Source organism: Enoplosus armatus, chromosome 20, assembly GCF_043641665.1.
Source record: "Enoplosus armatus isolate fEnoArm2 chromosome 20, fEnoArm2.hap1, whole genome shotgun sequence".
Classification (NCBI taxonomy): domain Eukaryota; kingdom Metazoa; phylum Chordata; class Actinopteri; order Centrarchiformes; family Enoplosidae; genus Enoplosus; species Enoplosus armatus.
In genome coordinates this window covers 8228441-8247440 of record NC_092199.1, presented here as the reverse complement: position 1 = coordinate 8247440, position 19000 = coordinate 8228441, and the positions used below count along the sequence as shown (strand labels likewise).

The following is a 19000-nucleotide window of genomic DNA, read 5'->3' as shown; positions in this document are numbered from 1 at the left end:
TAGATGTAGGGATCATAATTGCAGTCAGTTATTTGGCTGATGTGACATATCTTGACAAATATTGAACAAATATTGATTAAGGATAGTAAAGGACGGGGATCTTGTTTTCACCTAGGGCCACCAGCAGGTTCATGGTAAGATAGCCTACCTTAAAAACATTCATGTCAGCTAACTGTACACAGGTTAAAATGCGAACGTTACCATCTTAGCTAGCATTAATGTTGGCTTATAATATACCATGCTAACATTAGCATGTATCTTAGCATGCTAACATTAGCATGTATCTTAGCATGCTAACATGTCGAAATTAGCATGTTAACATGCTAAGTGTATGCAGTACTAATGCATACATGCTAGTGCTAATACTAAGATTTGAGTTGTACCAAAGATACCAAACATTTGCAACAGCTGCAAGTGCAGAAAGGAGTTGTTTACTTTTCACATCATTGTGAATTTACTACTCTGTTTACTAAATTGAAGTTAGATGGCATTGACACTGTCAATAGGAGATGTTTGACCTCACAAAGCAGATCAACATTTCTGAAAAGTGGTGGTTAAGTGCTTATTTTGTATTTCATCACTCTGACACGAATATAATGAATTAATTCCAAATTTAATTGATGGTGTTTTATTAGGTCAAACAGGCATTTTAGAATTGATGTGAAGGTTTTCCTGCTCAGATTGGTCTGTGTATCTTACAATGAAACACTAGGATCATTCCACAAAATACATATTTCATCAGCATACATAACCTCAATACATTAACTATGGTTGTTTGTTGTGTCTCTACCTGTTGTGTTTCACAGTGATGTTTCCTAGTTGCTTGTTTTTATTCAACAAGAGACACCAGCCAATATTCCTCTTGGCCTTTTCACTACAACAGTACAAACCAGTCAATATTGGCAGGAGAATATTTTCCTGCCCCAAGTTGCCACAGTATCAATACTTGAGGACGATAACAGGGGCCAGGGTAAATGAACAGAGATCTGCAAAGAAAAACTAAACCTGAGACCTCTTTGTGGTGCGAAATTGGCCACCACAAAGGAATTAATGACGGATCCTTCCAGCATAATTGTCTAATTATGCCGGGCAGATGGGGCACTGCTTTAACTAGGACACATTGTGCTACCTCTCCAGACTCTCCACAACAAAAGGCAAACCAGTGTGACAGCCTCTTCAGCAGTGAGTGGGAGGGAGAGTGAAAGAAAGAAAACGGAGAGAGAGAAGAGGAGAGGAGGGGGGAAAAACTGGGTCTGTCACAGAGCCATTCCTCCACTCGATATGTTACCACAGAAACAAATGTATGGTGTAAACACTGCGTGGATCACAGCTCCTGGGAGGTGAATCACTGCAGTGTAATGAGGTTGGTTTACATGCTGCTTCTCAGCTTCCCACCCAGGCTAACTCAATACTTAAACCCTCTAATTAAAGAGAATCGGCCACTCGATAATTGATCACATTGGTTGCCTCAGCATATGCCGTCACTGTAAGGCTTCACACCACTGTTTATTAGAGCTGTCTGCCTGCTTTGTCTCCTGGGAAGGAAGAGAGGAGGGAGATGTTGGAGGGGAGGGGTAGGTAGGGATGAAACAAAGGTAAACATGTAAAGAAATTAAATCTCCATTCTTGAAAGCTGCTGTTTAGGAAGCAGTGGGAGGAGCAGTAGATTATCACATATCAGTTTTTGTCTCAAGGGTCTGTCAGGCACTAAAGCTATATGTCACTCTGTGGTTACTACCAGTCTTTGGAAGCGTTACTTCCTGCATCAAAACGTTATTAAAGGGGCATTAAGTAATCTATGACCTTTGTTGACCTCTATCTGCAACCAACAGGAATTACAACAACACTGAAGAGACTATGTGTCCCAATTCCATACTACTTACTTTTTCCAAGCAGGTTTTGAGTATACAGTAGTCAAAGATGTACTTGATTTTGTTCATGAACATTATCGTTCTCGGATGTACAATGCACAAAGGAAACTAATCAAATTTCAGATGGTGGTGAGACAGCTACAGGCACATCTCAGAAAACAAAAGTAAGCATTAGATCCTTGTATAAAAACATTTTTTCTTATTGCTAAGTTTAATTAGCAGTGGTATTCCAAGATTTGATTGACGTCTGTTGAAGCAAGTCTTGTATTATTGCCTGTTGGTACAAAACAGAGGAGTTTCTTAATATACCAACTATATACCAATGAAAATTAGTATATTGTACATACTTTGTCATATTAGTATGTAGTATGAAATTGTAACAAAACTTCTGGTGCAGCTTCAGAGAGGAGAGTGCGTTTTGAAATCTGGTTTTCTAGTTTTTTATTGGACAGGTCATCGAAAAACACTATATATTAGTCATTTTATTGAGTTATTACTTGCTAGTCTCTTGCAAGTCGCTTTAAATAATTTTAATATATAAGAATGTGTAGCTTAGGTGGGAATCTTTGCATGTGTGCACACACATTAGAACATTGTGTAACACCAAGGCAGGTGTATGGATAGTTCTCTTGTTTTTCCTTTGTTTTCCCACCTACCCACCTCTTTTGCACTTGTGTCTAGTCAGATGGTTGTTATTGACCTGCGTTAGCTTTGCCACTGAGGTCCATCACTGTGTTGTGAAGCAGGTGGACAGGAAGTGACAGGACTGACTATTGAGCATCTTCAGGACCTTTGACTTATAGATTTCCTCTAACTCCCTGTGGCGTAGCCTAATTGCTGAGTTTTAAAAATTGATTTATGGAAAGTAAATGTATCATCAAGGCTGGGACTGGGAGGGAAGTGGACTGACAGTGAGGAGACAGAAGAAGAAGAAGAAGAAGAAGAAGGGCTGCTGGGGGAATAACATACAGTAGCATGTATTTGTGGTAAATGGGTCTGGAGTAAATACCCAGAGTACACCTGCAGAGCAGACAGAGCAGGTTATTACAGACGGACCTGAGCAGGTGTGGTGGAGTCGAGGAAGATGTATGACCACAGTCAGTCTGTTGAGCTCATTTCTTATGAAAGGTTTTTTGGACCTTTTGTTTGCTTGACTTTACTTCTACAAAACACTACAGTCGCCATAGGCATAGTATCATGCTGCTTAACTGTACCAAAATCAGTAAATAGTCATTTTAAATAAAATGACTCCTATTTAATTAACATTAAATGTTTGTGCCATGATTTTGTGCATGCCTTTATTACCTTGTCAAAAGGGCTACTAGGCATGAAAGTGTGTAATAAAATGTAAAGTCAAATAGCTATAATTAAGGCTTATTCATCAAACTGACTTTTAGAGTGGAGTCTACATTATTAGATTTGTTGTATAAGTTACATCTCATTTGTATTTATGAGCTTTACAGCGACCTGACCTTGACCTCAGACAAATAATTATAGTTTTCCTTGGCCTGATGTTTTTGTACAGAAGGATCTGATCAGTCTGTCATGTCTACATTGGCAGCAACCCATTTGGCAACTCACCAAAGAGAAACATATTATTACAAAGTGGGTGTAACTTCCTTATGCCAATCACAAAGTGCTGGTTTGGCATTTCTGAATTCCTGCGGCTGGCAGCTGTTAGCGATTTCTCTGACAACCTTTTTAAAGAAGCCTGCTGGGGCTTTCCCATCATTAACAATTATAAAAACAAAAATCTTCTGTTTGCATGCATGCACACACGCAGAGTGACTTTACACTTGGAGACCAGAAAAATAGAAACTGCTGCACATTGTGATACAAGACAAGATGCAAGGGTGCTTCGTGAACTCACTTTCATGGTGTGTTTTTAGGCGGTAGTTTGTGCTGCTGTGTTGAACTTCATTATATTTAAGAGTATTTCTAACATTTAAAAATACACAGTGACAACAACAATTAACGTTGATTTAACACCTCTCTGAAATAGTGTTAACAATTCAAGCTAGAAAACACTTGCTCTGCCAAGGCTGCATAATCCTCTAACCCCCAAAATATTGTTATTTTCAAATATGATTTTAATAATACGTGTTTATAAATGTTATTTTACATTTTATCTGTATCTGGATCAGCATCAATACAGAGAAAATATTAAGAATATTCTGTCTTGAATTATTAAAGGTGGTGATGTTCTGTATTTTTTTACTGTCAACAAATACCATGAAAATATCAAAGCCAACAATAAATTGATCGACTAACAAGTATTACTGTGTATGCAAAGTCTGGTATGCGCCATAGACACCCATTGTCGTCCAAAAACTGTTAAAAACACTTAAATGAGCCACACTCATGCATTTGCAGGAAATAGTCCCCAACAAATGTAACAAATTGTTTGGGGAAAACTACAGTGCCCAGCTATTTTAGGAAGTTACTGGGCCCTTTTAAAAAATGAATATTTATACGTGTGAGCTGTTTTTAAAGATTTATATCTTTATTAGGAACCAATGGGCTTGCGAGATGGACAAACGCATTGTTGGTTTTGGTCTTTTCATGGGATTTGTTGACAATATGAAAAACATAGAATAACACCAGCCATATCCTTTTAAGAAGTCCATTAGTCATTTCCTGGATATGAACCAAAAAGTCATTACTTGTTTCCTGGCCCATCGCCCAACTATTCACCAAATTTCATTGAAATTTTGAAAACAAGATTTCCTGCTAACTCACACACTAATAGAAAAACATTCTGGACCAAAAACATGATCTCCCTGGCAGAGGCGAGTTCAACAAACGTAGTATGTTTTTATCTAACATTTGACTGCTGTTGTGTTTTTGAGTGTTGTATTGGATTGATTTACAATGGACAGTACAGCGCTTTCTATTTGTCCAAGTTATTAAGCATGAAACTTAAGGTCAACTGTCCTTCAAATATGTTTTCTTGCCCTCTGAAGGCAGCCGTGTGACAATACATTTCCCCTGAAAGAGGCTAGCATGTCTGACATTATTACACTAACATTATATTTATGCTGCTTGGATTGGAAGCCACAACCATTAATCTTGAGATATAATTGACGTTGCAATGATGGAGATTGTTTTTATAGACACAGTTGGTTTATACCTGTATAATACCATAAAAACAAGCACAGCTTGTTAGCCTCCTGCTGGTGTAGTCTTTCTGCAGAGGTTACAAAGTGAAGTTAAGTTTATTGAACTTGGTATCCTTCTGCACTCATTGGTTTTTATTTCAAGGGTGTGAGAGAGACACAACACTTCCCCCTGGCTCTGAGCAGATACTCTGTGCTGTGTTATTGTAGTGGTGACCTTGGTTCTTCTCTAAAAGCCTTCTGTCAGTGCAGATTCTTACAGGCACACAGCCGTGTAGTGTTGGCTGAAAACTCATGGAATCTGCTTCGCCAAAGCCAACAGGGCAGAAGGGTGCAGGTGCTGCACTGAAATTGGTTTGCTTTTTGCTTAAAAAGTAAAGTGTGCTTCACCAAGAATGGCTCTCTCTAAACAGTCTCTGTAGCCAGAATTGGCTCCCCACTTTGGGGTTATGGTTTCACTGGAATTAAAAAGTCTGTTTACACTGAGCGAAACAAATATACAGTATGAATTGGATTCTGATACTAGACTGTATATATTTGGGTTATGAAAACTGCTCAGACTGTGATATGTGGCCATTCCAGTAAATATTAAGTGTGGGATGGGAGTTAGGTGAGTCAGTCTTGGCCCACGTTCACTTTTTAAAGATTATTATGAGACTGTGATTTCAAGGAGAAAATGGACTGAATGAGATCGAATTCGTTTTTTTGGCAGAAGGAAAGACTTGTTGGCACACCTAACAATATCTAAATAGAAATCACATTTTTCACTCAAGTTAGATGTAACTGGAGTGTATTGTCCTCCTTTCTGGCACAGAAACTTTGCTGTCTAGAAATGTGAAAGTTGCAGCCGCAGTGTTTCGGTATATTAACATTATTGGCACGCAGGGTGTTATATCTGGCAAGGAGAATCCATTTTGAGAGGTTTTGGAAATACTGTATATGTAAAGAGAATCTGCTACAGACCTTAGTTTCTTCTCTTAACCTGCAAAGCGTTAAATAGGTCAGTAATATTTCCCCTTCTTTTTGTTGTAAAACGCACAGGATACAGGACCAAATCATTAGCATGGACGGAATCCAGAGCATTAATGGTAACCAGGCAGAGTCGAATGACATTGTTATTGCAGCCGTTCCCGGGAAAGTGAGGGGAGCTGAAAATTTATATTTGATTTATTGCAGGGTTTGAATTTATGTTCCAACTCTCAATAGGAAAGTAAGTGATCTTCGCCCGGCTTCTCACAAGAGAGGGCCCCACAGCATCTGGTGCTGGAAACATCTCTGTATCAAACGGAGTTCCTTCTAGTTTCTCTTTGCATTGCTTAACCACCAAGAATTTACACCTGTAGGGGATATAGTATTACTATGTTTATTGGACTGGATTCAAGTCTGAGCCTTGAGAAATTATCAGATGAGTGAAATAAGCTCTTTGTGGGAAACGTCGAGCAACAGGTTACTAGGCACACTTTATTTTTGTTGCGCACTAACTGATTTACCTGCTATTTGCTAATACGCCATTCATGATTGCAAAGATGGAGCTTAGTCAATATTTACCTTGGGTTATTATGTACTAAATGGTATTTGATAGCTTGAGTGTCTGCTCAGTAATGCCAGTATTATGACATTGATATAAAGATCTTTAATTTAATCTGCTCAAGTGCTATTATTTATTGGAGTTCTTTTTCCAACAGCACACAGACAAGAGCAGAAATATACAGCTCACTGTCACTGTAAGTGTGCTTTTGAATACTTGAAACATCGTATCTTCACATTATTATCTGCTTGAAGTGATGATACGAATACCGTTCTTTATGGTTTGGTAATAACTGCCTTATTTTTCATAGGGACGCACGGCATTATTTATCACTGGCAGTGTTCATGGGGATTAATGATGCATAACTCTGTCGGAGTTGTCTGGCATACAGCACCAGCCGAAGGAATCTGGAAGGTTATCAGAGCAATAAATCCCAAGTTTTTCGCTGCTGTTTGTCACGATGCACTGCAGCAGCCAGTAGTTATGATGGTTTCAGCTTGCCCCCCCCCCCCCCGTAAGCCGTCAAAAAAATAGCACAACTTGTTTAAGCTGCCAGTTGATAAGGTGGAATTTGATCGCACAACCTCAGAGTTCAAAGCGGGCAACTGTTCTTAAATCTTGTCCTTATTACGTTGACTCTGTCTGCTTCCAGCTGGATGATGGGGAGTAGATAAGGAACGCACTGCACACTCTCTCCACCTCTGATGTTCGTTCTTGGCAATGAGAACACGGGCACAGTCTGTTCAGTCTTGCATTTTAACTGTTTTGTCAATTGCCGTTATCCAATTCTGTTATGTCTATAAACTGAAAATTAAATTAGGTGTGCAGACTGTTACACAGGTTCAATCTATGCCCGCCCAGCAGCAGTATTTCTTTCATCATGGCTTATTTTCTCTGTTTAATTTATTGAATCAATTGCCCCTTTAACTTGCCAAGCAGGAGGAAGCCATCCATGCATTGTCCATGATCCGGGCAGAGAGGAAGATTCAGTCTATTAGTGCAATGATAGGGCCTTTACTGCAGCGAGCTCACTGATTGAATGGCATCCTTCTCAAGGTCAGGCCGGAGCTAAGAGCTATTTTCTGCTTACCTGTGCAGCCAGCCGGCCACAGAATCTGCACACAAACTGCCTTTACACCAGCGAGCTTAGTAAGCGGAGAAGCTCATCACTGATATTTCCAGCTGGTAACATGAAGAGAAACCTCTTTGCCTGCAGAAAAGGACACAAAGGCATGAGTAATATGATAAGTGGGATTTTGCTACAGTGCGTAAAGACATTAGGAATGTTGTTTTTCGATCTGCGCCGAGGGCCAAATCATATCCTCCCATTGTGTCCCTGTCAAAGTAAACCAGTGTGTTAAATGTGAATCAGTTTGCAGAGAATGTGCAGAAGGGGTCAGAGGTCAAACTGGGAGCACAGCTGTTTTGTCTGCTTGTTTCTGATGAATGTGAATTGTATGCTGTTGCTAGCCTGGTTTCCTCGAAAACACAAGTATCTAGCTGAAATAATGCAGCACGATCACCATTAAGAGAATGTGTGGCAGTCATGTTTTAAGCTGCTTATGTTCAGAGACCTACTTTATATATGTCCAAATAACAATATATAGAAGTGTGTCAGTGATCCAACAATGGATATACTGGGAGGTTAGGGATAATAGTGTCTGGGATGGATAGTTGTTGTTGAATAATCTTGATCATTAATTCGTATTTTAAATGGTAAATTATGTCACAAAATGCAGTCATAGCACTCATTAGAGCCCACTTCCTCCCAGCAGCTAATGTTTTGAAGTGAATTTTCTGCACTGCCACATTAAATTTAGCCGGGCCTGACCTGTGCTAAGCCCTCAACTGGGACTGTCATTTGGTGTATGTTAAAAAAAAAAAATCTCCTCAGTAACACAAATCACCCGCACTGTCACCGTATCCAGGGGGGGCGCTGCCACCTTCGTGAGATCAAAGCACCGTGCAAATCCGCCATACTGCATACATGGGCGTTGTGGGAGGGGAGCGGAGGGCCAGAACTGATTCACCTGTGCAGGGGCCGAGCACAGCTGCTCTCCCACCAGCTGGAGCCCACGGACCACAGATAGGATTAGAGGCTTTAGCAGCAAAGGTCCCTCATCATCTCTCCATCTAAACCTTGTATGGCAACAAACCCCGCAAACACAAATGCCACTTTATGATCACTTAATAACACCCCCGTCTTCACTTCACACACACGCACACACACACACACACACACGCTCAATAAATCAGCTCGTGCTTTTATGGTCACCATTGTCTCTACAGATAAATAGGACAACCCAGCAGTCTGGGACTCCCAGCCCATGAATCTGGTGTGGAGGCATTTTCTCTCCTCAGCCCCCCCCCCCCCCCCCCACCTCTCAGAAAGGTATCACTGTACGCCCGCCATTGTGAAGCTGCTCCCCGGCTTCTGTATCTGAGCTCAGCCCCTCATGCCTGCCAGGTAAACCCGTCTGCCTCTTTGCTGCTGCGATAGGGGAGTTTGGCTCTGACTGACTGAAACAACATCACCTTGTTTATCCTGTAAATAATTCACCCTCCCGGGCAACAGAAACAAAATCAAGGTTGTGTGTTTAACAAGGGAGGCGAGGAATGAAGAGGAGCCAAAAAGAAAAAAAAATCTGGTGTTTCCTTTTTAGATAAACTTGCCGCCTGGGGACAGCGACACATTCCTGATTCCTATGCAGTGCGAAGATGCTGCAGTGAGATGTGTTAGGAGGTGTGTGTGTGTTGTGGGGTTTATTTTGTGTGCTCACTGAACTTGCCCTTTGATAGCTCTCTGAAGAGGGTGCAGAGATACTGTCGGGGACATTCTTGTCGTGTTTAACATCAGAACCTATGGAGTGTGTCAGCTCGTCATCGAGTTTGATGCTTATCATCGGGGGCTGTTCCTGGGAGCTGTCACCTCCCCGCCCGCCGCCCCGTCTGTGACACATGTGTATGCGGACACGGAAAGCTGTCTTTCGTTTGTTTTGGTGTTTTGTGTTGTCTAACATCACTCCCCTGGGGTAGTGTACCAGTGTCTACTATAGACAGACTGTTTATTCCCTTCTCACTTGTAGCATCCTCTCTGTTCTGGCTTTTTTTATTTGTTGGGTTTTAAACATGGCCTGTCATGTACAGTGCAGTTCATATGCATTTAGACAGTATTTGTTATTGTGTTTGCTCTGTACTCTAGCACATCGACTTCAAAATAAACCAATAGGTATGTTTTCATGTACCTGTTTACATACATGTTTTCAAATTGAGGATAAAAAGGAAATTCAGAGTCACCCGCCTGAAATGCCACACTTCTAAAAGAAAACAAATCACACAATAGGTTAGAGATGATGATACATTTTCCATCTCTAATATTGTCAGAGATGGAAAATTTCACATATTGTAGATAAAAAAAATAAAAAAAGATGTTCTTCGCTGCAACTTCCTCTTATTGTACATCGTCCCAGAAATCACATTCAAAAACAGGTTTATTGCCAAGTAAGTTTTCACATAAAAGCCTTGGTATTTTGGTGCGTAACGGTCAAAATAAACAAAGTAAGAGAAAAGGAAAGTACTGCAAGTTAAGAATCTTTCATCTAAAATAGAAAAAGAGCTGTGCAAAAGTTTAAAAGTGAAGAGGATGGAATGTGCAGATCTTCACAGTATAAAGAATATGTGCAATGTGAAAAAAATAATAATACAAAGATTTGCGTTAATGCAACGTAACACGTCAAGTCTTTCCCCAGTGGCTGATTAAAAATGTGATACAGTATACATGGATCACATGCATAATACAAATGCCATCTTAAGTGGGAATCAGCAGTGAAAAGCAATCATCAAAGATACTGGGCCTAGATTAATTATGTAATCTTGTTGTGGCTTCAAGTCTATTTGCATAACAGTAGTTGATGGAAACGCAAATTGAATTTCATTTGCACAATATTTTAATGCAAAATAACCAACTAATGAGGAAATGTATCCCCATGTTCATCTGGTTGCACTGGCACAAATCCATCCATTGTTCACTTGGTATGGATGGAAACACCTTCAAACACACTTAAAGGTCCCATGAAATTGTGTCATTACTTCCTTGATATGATTAAATTCCCATAGAAACAGGTTGTTGTGGTGGTTCATAGCACAGTGAACGATCAAAGTGTAAACCAATGGGATATCAGGATCAGTTCGATTCGATTGTTTAAAAAGTTGTGATGGTCTTATTGGCTGAACTCCTTAGTCACTAGTGCAACACAAGGTCATCATTGAAACTGAACTGATTTCCAGGAAGAAACAGTTTTCCGAGAAGTTAAAGTCTCCTTTTAATGGGATCTTTAAAGCTCAGCACTTCAACCTCAGTTAAGGTCTCAAATGTAATGCTGTAGTAGAGCCAAAACAATAGGAAATGAGTCACTTTCCAAATACTTGCAGATTGCACATAACATTTGAACATCATTAAAGCATCAGTCAGCTTTATATTGTCCTGCAGCCAGAGCCTAAAGCTGCACGACAACTGTGAAACAACCATTACAAAAGCAGACTTGAGTAGTGATACACAAGCCTCCCCACCACGCTGGTGTGTCAGCGAGGGACGAGCCAGGCACTGATCAGAAGACAACGTGGATCTGGATATTTGAAGCTCATATTGGGCTGGATTCCCATCGGGCTACATGCTATGCCTCCCCTTTGAGTGTTGATTGCAGAGAGGAGAATGTGGTTGACTGATCTGAAAGGAAATTACTGGAGAGAGAGCTTATCCATGCCTTTGACTGATAATCAGCTCATTATCGTGTTGATCATTTACAGCTCTCCCTCTCGCCCGCTCTCTATTCTTTTAGCTGTGTCACTGAAGCAGAGCACAGAGACTTTTAATGGCTTGGCAGGGAGCCTGCTTTGGTGAGGCAGAGTTAAAACAAGCATGCTAGCCCTGGCTAGTCTCCACTTTTACACAGTACAGGTCTCCACCCCACTTATCAACCCTCCCAGGGAAGAGAAAAAATTAAAGAAAAACAACAACAGCGACAACAACATATGCAACCCCGACGCGAGCAGTGCCCTAGCACCCCAACATGGCTAACTGTGCATGAAATTGAACTGATTGGAGTTATTGACCAGAAGGCTCCGGCCCCTGAGAGGACAAGAAGGAGGGTGGGGAGGGGTGGCTTGTGTGTTACCTGATTGAGTGAAAAATCCTCGGCCGGTTGCTTTGATGCCCGGCACTTTACAGGAAAGAGTGATTTAATGGAAGCTGCCAGACCTCATCAATGTCAGCGCTCGCGTTGAGGGCCCACCGCTCTGCCGTGCTTTATATAAAAGCGCTCGCCATGACAGGTCCTGATGGACAGATGTTTGCTAGTTGTTTTAACTGCACAGTAAAAAGAAACACGGATATCAGCCTCCACCTCTAGCTCTAAAAAGACAGACTGTGGAGTGAGAGGAGGCTGTTACAGGCCACCCCGGCGTGCAGCACCCTCGCCCTCTGCTATTTTAGGCCTCTATAAATAGCCCTATTGAATTTTTGCCGGGGGTTGATAAGCCTGTAATTAATGTGACCATCATTAGGCACGGACATGTTCTTCTCAAGAGGACCCCGCTGGTGAGGTAAAGTGAGGAGAATGGAGACTTCTCCTCTTTCCTTGTTTTGAGGATGCACTGAGCAGCGTGAGAGGGTGGAAACTGGAGTGACGGCCAGCCAGCGTTCCTGGTGATGTGCAGAAGGCGCCACTTTGTTGTCGAGCTGCAGGATAACACACAGCGTCATCTATCAACTCCCCACAAAAGCCCACTGTGCAGCGTCTTCAGTAGATCTGAATTGCATTGGAATTGCATCATTAATAGAGCAGAAATGATTCCCAGCAACTCCGGGAGAATACATTGACCCCTGAGGGAGACTAGAAACAAGACAATGTTTTTACAGGAGGAATATCTAACTAGAGGTCCCATTACCACTTCATCAATATACAGCAGCAAGTGAGCGAGGAGACGGAGGGGAGTAAAAAAAAAGAAAAAAAGAAGAGGGAATGTAATAGCTTATAGTGCTAATGGCAGTCTGAGCGCTCAAGTCCCAAACATTCAGCCGCCTCATCTCATCTGGGCTGTGTAATTGCCCTCCTGGAAGCTGCCACGCGAAGCGGCTGCCTCCGTAGTGAAGAGTGGCAGCTGTTGGATGTTCAGGAGCAGGCCTAGGTCAGCTCCCCAAGTGGGGCTCCTTGCAACCATGAGATGTCATAATTAATAGCTATCTGGGGCCCCTGGGGCCAGTGTTGGGTGGGCGGGAGGGTGAGATTATTTGGGTAAATGGAAGCCAAACAGAAAGAGACGCCAGACTTATTCTCCAGTTAACATAATTTACACTTATCATCACTTTGCCTTTAGCGAGTACGCTTGTGCAGCATCTTACCCCTTGCTTTTCAGGGATATTTTTCTCACTTGTTTGTATTAGGTTTCCTTTCCATATCTAAACGTACCTAGAGATAGTTTGTGGTGTGGTGTATCATGGGAATTTATTAATCTTTGGGGACTGCCGTTCTCCCTAGTTAAGTAAATATACATGAGCTACTGTGCAAGATACAAGCTCCCAGCACCTTCAGAAAAATCTGTTACTTCAGCTTCCCTCTTTCTTCCCATCCTCCTCCTCCTCCTCCTCTCTCTCTCATGCCGCCTGGGGGCAAATCTCACTCTGTCTCATCTGCTGCTTAATTTCACTGGAGCGGCCCTCAGTAATGAAGCGCCTTGATGTACATTTGCCAATTTCTGCCTCTGCCACTGCGGTATAATTGGGATGTGACTAAGCATGAATACCCAGCGCAGGGTTGGTTGACCTCTCGACGACCCCGCGAATAGCGCTTTTGTCATAATGGAGGTATTATCTCACATAATCTGGGAATGGAGAGGGATTGTCTGCAGGGTGCCAGGGATGGAAATGAATTGATATAACTCCCCGCTCCTGTGCACCATAGAGGATAAAAAAAAGAAACTGCAAGATACATTTTTTACATGCTCATAATGAAGACATTTTCTTCTTATCTATTGCTGCTTTGTGTTTATTGGAGTAGGAGAGCAGCTTCTGGCAAAAGCAGGGGTGGGTTTTTTTAGTAAGGGAGGGAGTTTTGATGGTGTGGCACTAGAGAGGTTTTAGTCTGTGTGTGTGTATGTGTGTGTATGTCAGCCTTTTCCCTGCGTGGGAGCACTGTGTACTCATGCACACGTTAGTGTGTATGTGTGTCTGTTAATGACCCTATAAAATGACAAGCTGAGCTGGCAGTGAGTACAGCCGACGGTCAGAGAGAGAGCGAGAGAGAGAGGAGGTGGAGGATGTAGGAGAGTTCAGATGGAGGTGGGGGGCGGGTATGGTTGCGAGGTCGGTGGTTCTGTTGTGATTCACCATGTTGTCATCAGAGGGACGGGGGCCCCTGAGTGGCCCTCTCTATTCCCACCTGAGAGGCCTGCAAATGGAGGGGCCGCGCTGTCATTATTTACAGCCCGCAGCTCCTAACCTTGGATTCGGAGCTCATCACGGCGAAGGGAAAATCAGATAGGACTTGACGTGTACCCGAGCCAGTGACCTTGATAAGTGTGAGGTGCCTGCAGCAAGAGGTTAGGGAAGAAGAGCTCGCTTCTGTCGGGTTTTGCTGTGGATTTGTGTGTGTACGTGTTTGTGTGCATGTGTATTTCAGCCAGGTGGGGGGGGGGGGGCACACGACTGAATGACTGAACCATGACTCAAGGTGACACGTGGTAGGCCCGCTTATGGACCAAGATACAGCAGTCATATGTGGCATTATTACTGTTCATTTTGCAGGCACTAGTACAGAAAAGATTAATTGATTAGTCTATTGAAAGAAAATCAATTGACCATTATTTAGATAATAATAGTTTGTCATTTATCAAGCAAAAATGCCAGACATTTGCTGGTTGCAGCTACTACTAAACATTAAGTTTTGTCACTCTCCTCCGTTTAATATTGCTCTAAATTCAGTACTTTTGGGTTTTGGACTGTTGGTCATACAAAACATGCAATTTGACGATATCACCTTGAGCTATTGGAAATTATGATGGGGAATTTTTCATCAAAAAACATGGATTAATGGATAATCAAAATATGATGTTTTACCAGGTAAACCACAGACCACCAGGTACCACAAAACCCTCCCAGATCAGATGTGTTTGTGAATTGGCAGCCTTGGTCTGAAAACACATCTGACCCTTGGTTAAAGTAATGAATTTTGTTTTTCTATTTGATTATTTATTTTTTTCCATCTGAACTAGTTACCTGGAGACCAGAGGGGGGGCGGCGAAAAATAACAGGGAAGCGCATCTCTGGACGGGTGATGAAAATGCATTTTTCTTCCCCCACCGAGATGTTATTTGGTCGTGTGAAATGATTAATTTCACACATATACAGGTCATCCCCAAAAGCAGCAACATCTCATTCACAAGGGGCCCCCGTCAGCAACAAAACAGGAGGCTGCAATAAAATGAGCAAACAGCAGCACGTACTGTACGTCAATAAATCTTTGGAGGTTAAACCTGAGCGCTGTAGAATTTGAGCGGCCCCCCCTCTCTCATCAGGTAAAAGTCACTGAGTACATCAGGACTGTCGAGACCAAAAAATGGCCGACGAGCAGCTCGGGGAGCGTCCTGTGGTAGCAGGTACACACTCTCTCACACACACGCAAGAGTCTGTGTTTGCATAAGTAGGATGGAGCCTTGAATTATGGGGTTTGTGTAAATACGGAGATGAGACTGTTTTTAGCACACAGGGAAGAGGGAGTGCTTGGATGAGAATAGTGTCTCTATGTGGAGTGGAATTGGTCTTGGGTTGTTTACGACAGCTCGCAGCCCTCATATATCACAAGCAGTATGTTTGCTGTGAAGCTACAGTTTGTATGCCATCTGCCTTAGCTGAACTTGACCCTTCAAACAGACTTATATTTTGTAAACTGAGCGCACTGTAACTGCTGTTTTTATTTTCTCTTTCTTAGTGGATGATCCAGAAACCCCACAAGGTGGCCACCTTCTTCGGGTGCATTGGTACCGACCGCTTTGGGGAGATCCTGAAGAAGAAGGCAGAAGAAGCCCACGTCGATGCACGTTACTACGAACAGAACGAGGAGCCGACCGGTACCTGTGCAGCCTGTATCACCGGGGACAATAGGTTAGCCAACTTTCAGACACCCTTGACCAAGAAATGACCCTCTAGCTCGGATTCGAAATAGTCCTTTTAGTTCATTTTCACATCCTCAGGCAGGCAGTTGACTCCTCGGGGCTGGAAGTCATAACAGGGAATCATAGCTCGGCTCACACATCAAAAGGAAAAAGAACAGCTTGAGTGTGTTTTTTCCAGGCCCCCACTCAGTCTGTGCCGCCCCAGTGGGTTGTCATCCATCTATAGGCTGACACTAGCAATGTGTTAGAGATGGCTGGGCTATCCCAGCTCTCACCTGTCAGCTTTTTCGGCTGTAAAAGGGGCTTTAGCGTCTCTGGCGACTCTCACGCTAGCATCATCATCAGCACGTCTGAGACAGCAGAGGTCAAAGCCTGCATGCACACATACAAACATACACACACACACACACACACACACACACACACACACACACATATATATATCACTAACAGCGAGGGCTCCAGTTCATGATAGACCAGGTGTGGATCAATAACCTCCTTCTCTAAACACTCCCCTCCTCTGCAGTCCTTCATTCGCTGCTACTGGAGTTGTCAGTCAGTCAACGGCTGGACCTCTACTGCCTCGGGAGTCGGCCCTGCTGAATGGTCTTAGTGGGCTTGTTTGATGTGGGCTCTGACACCTGAAAAGGTCAGGTGCCGTGCTCAGGGAGACGAGCTCTGTAATATTTCTTACAGGTGTTTAACAGACAGCTCAGGAGGCCAGAGGAAAGGTCGCCGGCAGGGCCAGATTTCAAGGGTGATGGCTTTGAAGGATTGGGAGCCAGTATGTCACAGCCCCCAGGCTTTGATTAGTCTTCAAAGAAGAAAAAAATCTACCTCCCCTACTCAATCTTACAATTTGAGTTCCAATCTGTGAAGATACTGTATGTTGAATAATCACGTTTTAGGTTAGGTTAGGTTATGTTTATTCTGCTCTTACATGTGTAATCAAAGGTTCAATCAGTCAGTCCCTCCGGGATCTCTGAGTTTTTGTGTGATAATTGATGCCCAAAATGACTTTTTGCATCAACTTTTCTTCTATTTGTGACCAATGTTACGTTATTTTGTGATAAATTGTGCTAATATTTTTAAACATTTGAGATGCTTAAAGAACCTTCTAATAATCTCTATGTGTAATAAGTTTCAGTTAGAGTAAAAGTTGTTGCTAGCCTGTGCAGTTGGCTATAAGACGTTGAATGGTCTTCTGTAAGGTAACGTTAGTGGCTCCTACCATACCATTTAGCATTGCCAACAAGCTCCATAAACCCAATGGTTAGTTTTATGTGTTACAGTTCACTCTTGGTAACTTTTAATTAGACATTCAACTGGAAAATCTTGGTTGGAGGATACACAGCCTGAGATGACAAGTCCTTTTCACCATCGTTACAAGGAAGTTTGATTATAGAGATTGATGTTTGATGCTCACCATGCTAACCGTGGTTAGCATTTTTCTCGCTGTGTGAGAACTGTGTGAGACCACTTCCTGTAGCAGCACCCTCCTGTCATATGGTCGCCTAACAGTTTTCCACTAAGTAGCGATGATGGTCGCACTCATTTTGATGGCCGCTCATAAAACGAGGACTGGCTAATGAGCTATGTTAAGATAATGCCACCTGCTTCACTTTCCAGCTCCCGCCACTCAGTACTCAACTCAAGTGTTCATTTAGTAATGCATGTGTGTTGTTTTTCCACCTTTGTTAACAGTGGAGCACTTTTCCAGGTGATATGATAATATGAATAATTTGTAGGTGGCTCATTGATGGCCTTGAAAATCCCTCTGCTTAGTTCAATCTCCCCTTTTTTTGGTGTTTGAGATAACCTCTTTCTTTTTTAAAGAAAAGAAATAAAGACTTCACCTTGGTTCAGACATTCTAAGAAACCATTATCATCCTTTTATATCTTGAAAGAACAAAAGAAAGTCAGGGGCCCGAGTGTTTTTAGGGATGTTTTTGAGACAAAATTAAGATGGATGATAAGCGAGGCGGAAGATTTATGGGGTCTGTCTCGGCAGGTCCCTTGTTGCTAACCTGGCAGCGGCAAACTGCTACAAAAAGGAAAAACACCTGGACTTGGACAGCAACTGGGAGCTGGTGAAGAAAGCCAAGGTCTATTATATTGCGGTAAGTGAGACCCTCTACATTCAAAATGACTGTTCCCCAACTCTATTGCCAGAAGAGGACAAAATGTTAAGAGGCTTTATTCAGGAAATGCCTCAGCGCGCCTTCTGCATTGTCAATATATCCATTCATCCTTTGTCGAGCGAAATGAGCTATGTTACCTATTGAGACAATACCGCTCCATTCGCTCTATTTTCTCCTCGTCTTTGTGCACGAAGCTGCACCACAGTGTGAAATTGTTCTACATGTAATGCATTCATTCATTTCTTTTATCGTGAAGACAAGCAAACAGGTGCTGTGAAAGTGTGAAAATTGATTATTCAAGTTCATTCTGCCTTACCCCCTCCTACACAATCTTCCCCTTACAGACAAAACACACACACAGATTGAGGAGGACAGATGTGCGCTTAGACATTCACACACACATTCAAGCTGCACCACTGAGGTAATGTCTTCACTTACAGCTCCTGGAGTAGGATGGCCTGCCATGCTCATGTTTCACTGTTTGGGATTACATTTAATTCTGGCAGATCAACATCTTCTCTGATCTCAAGTCAAGATGATAGCCCTGAAATTGCACTGCATTCCACGCCTTTAAGCAGTTCATTATCGGCATAAATCAGCATTACAGCCTAGCCATCAACATACTCCTTGGTATATTGTCCCAAGTGAAATCCACAATGCTCCCCCTGTCGCCCACAAGCCCTCTAAACATGAGTGTACTGTAGTCCAATAATGACAGAGGTTTCATAATTAGCCGCCCAGTCGCAGATACAAGCACCAAAACCCCCCCCCAAAAATGCTGTCAGTGCTTGTGCCAGAAAGCAGATCAGTCCGTCCTCCAGAGTTTGTGTGGTCTCATTTTTAGCCTCTGCTTCGCATTAGCAAACACGGCACATCCTCTGCAAATTGGCAGTTGGGTTTTGCCCACATCCGACAGTCTTGCGCGCAGGGAAAAGCTTCCGTGGGATTTGAGGGGGGATAGAAGGGCCACAAATGGGTGTTTGTCAGTGCTTGGAATCTCAAACGTCGTTTCCAGCGTCCCTCCTGGGCCTCTTTGTCAAAACAGGGGGATCATTCGCTTTATTAGAGTCCCATTCGCACTTCTAAAGTACTTAGCCAGATACACTGCCACAGCTATTCCCACTTAATACTGTGTGGCGTGTCTAGACCGGTGTTCACTAAGGCCTCCTCTCTCCA

At 42.6% G+C, this 19000-nt stretch overlaps 1 protein-coding gene across 2 annotated transcripts in view; it reads left to right on the top strand.

The window, feature by feature from the left end:
* LOC139303209 (adenosine kinase-like) overlaps positions 1–19000 on the top strand; it is a 99537-nt gene that overhangs the window by 26220 nt on the left and 54317 nt on the right. For both annotated transcript variants that reach the window (XM_070926945.1, XM_070926946.1), the window contains exons 5-6: positions 15500–15672; positions 17695–17803. In XM_070926945.1, coding sequence (XP_070783046.1) covers positions 15500–15672; positions 17695–17803 — 282 coding nt within the window. The remainder of the gene's footprint in view (positions 1–15499; positions 15673–17694; positions 17804–19000) is intronic.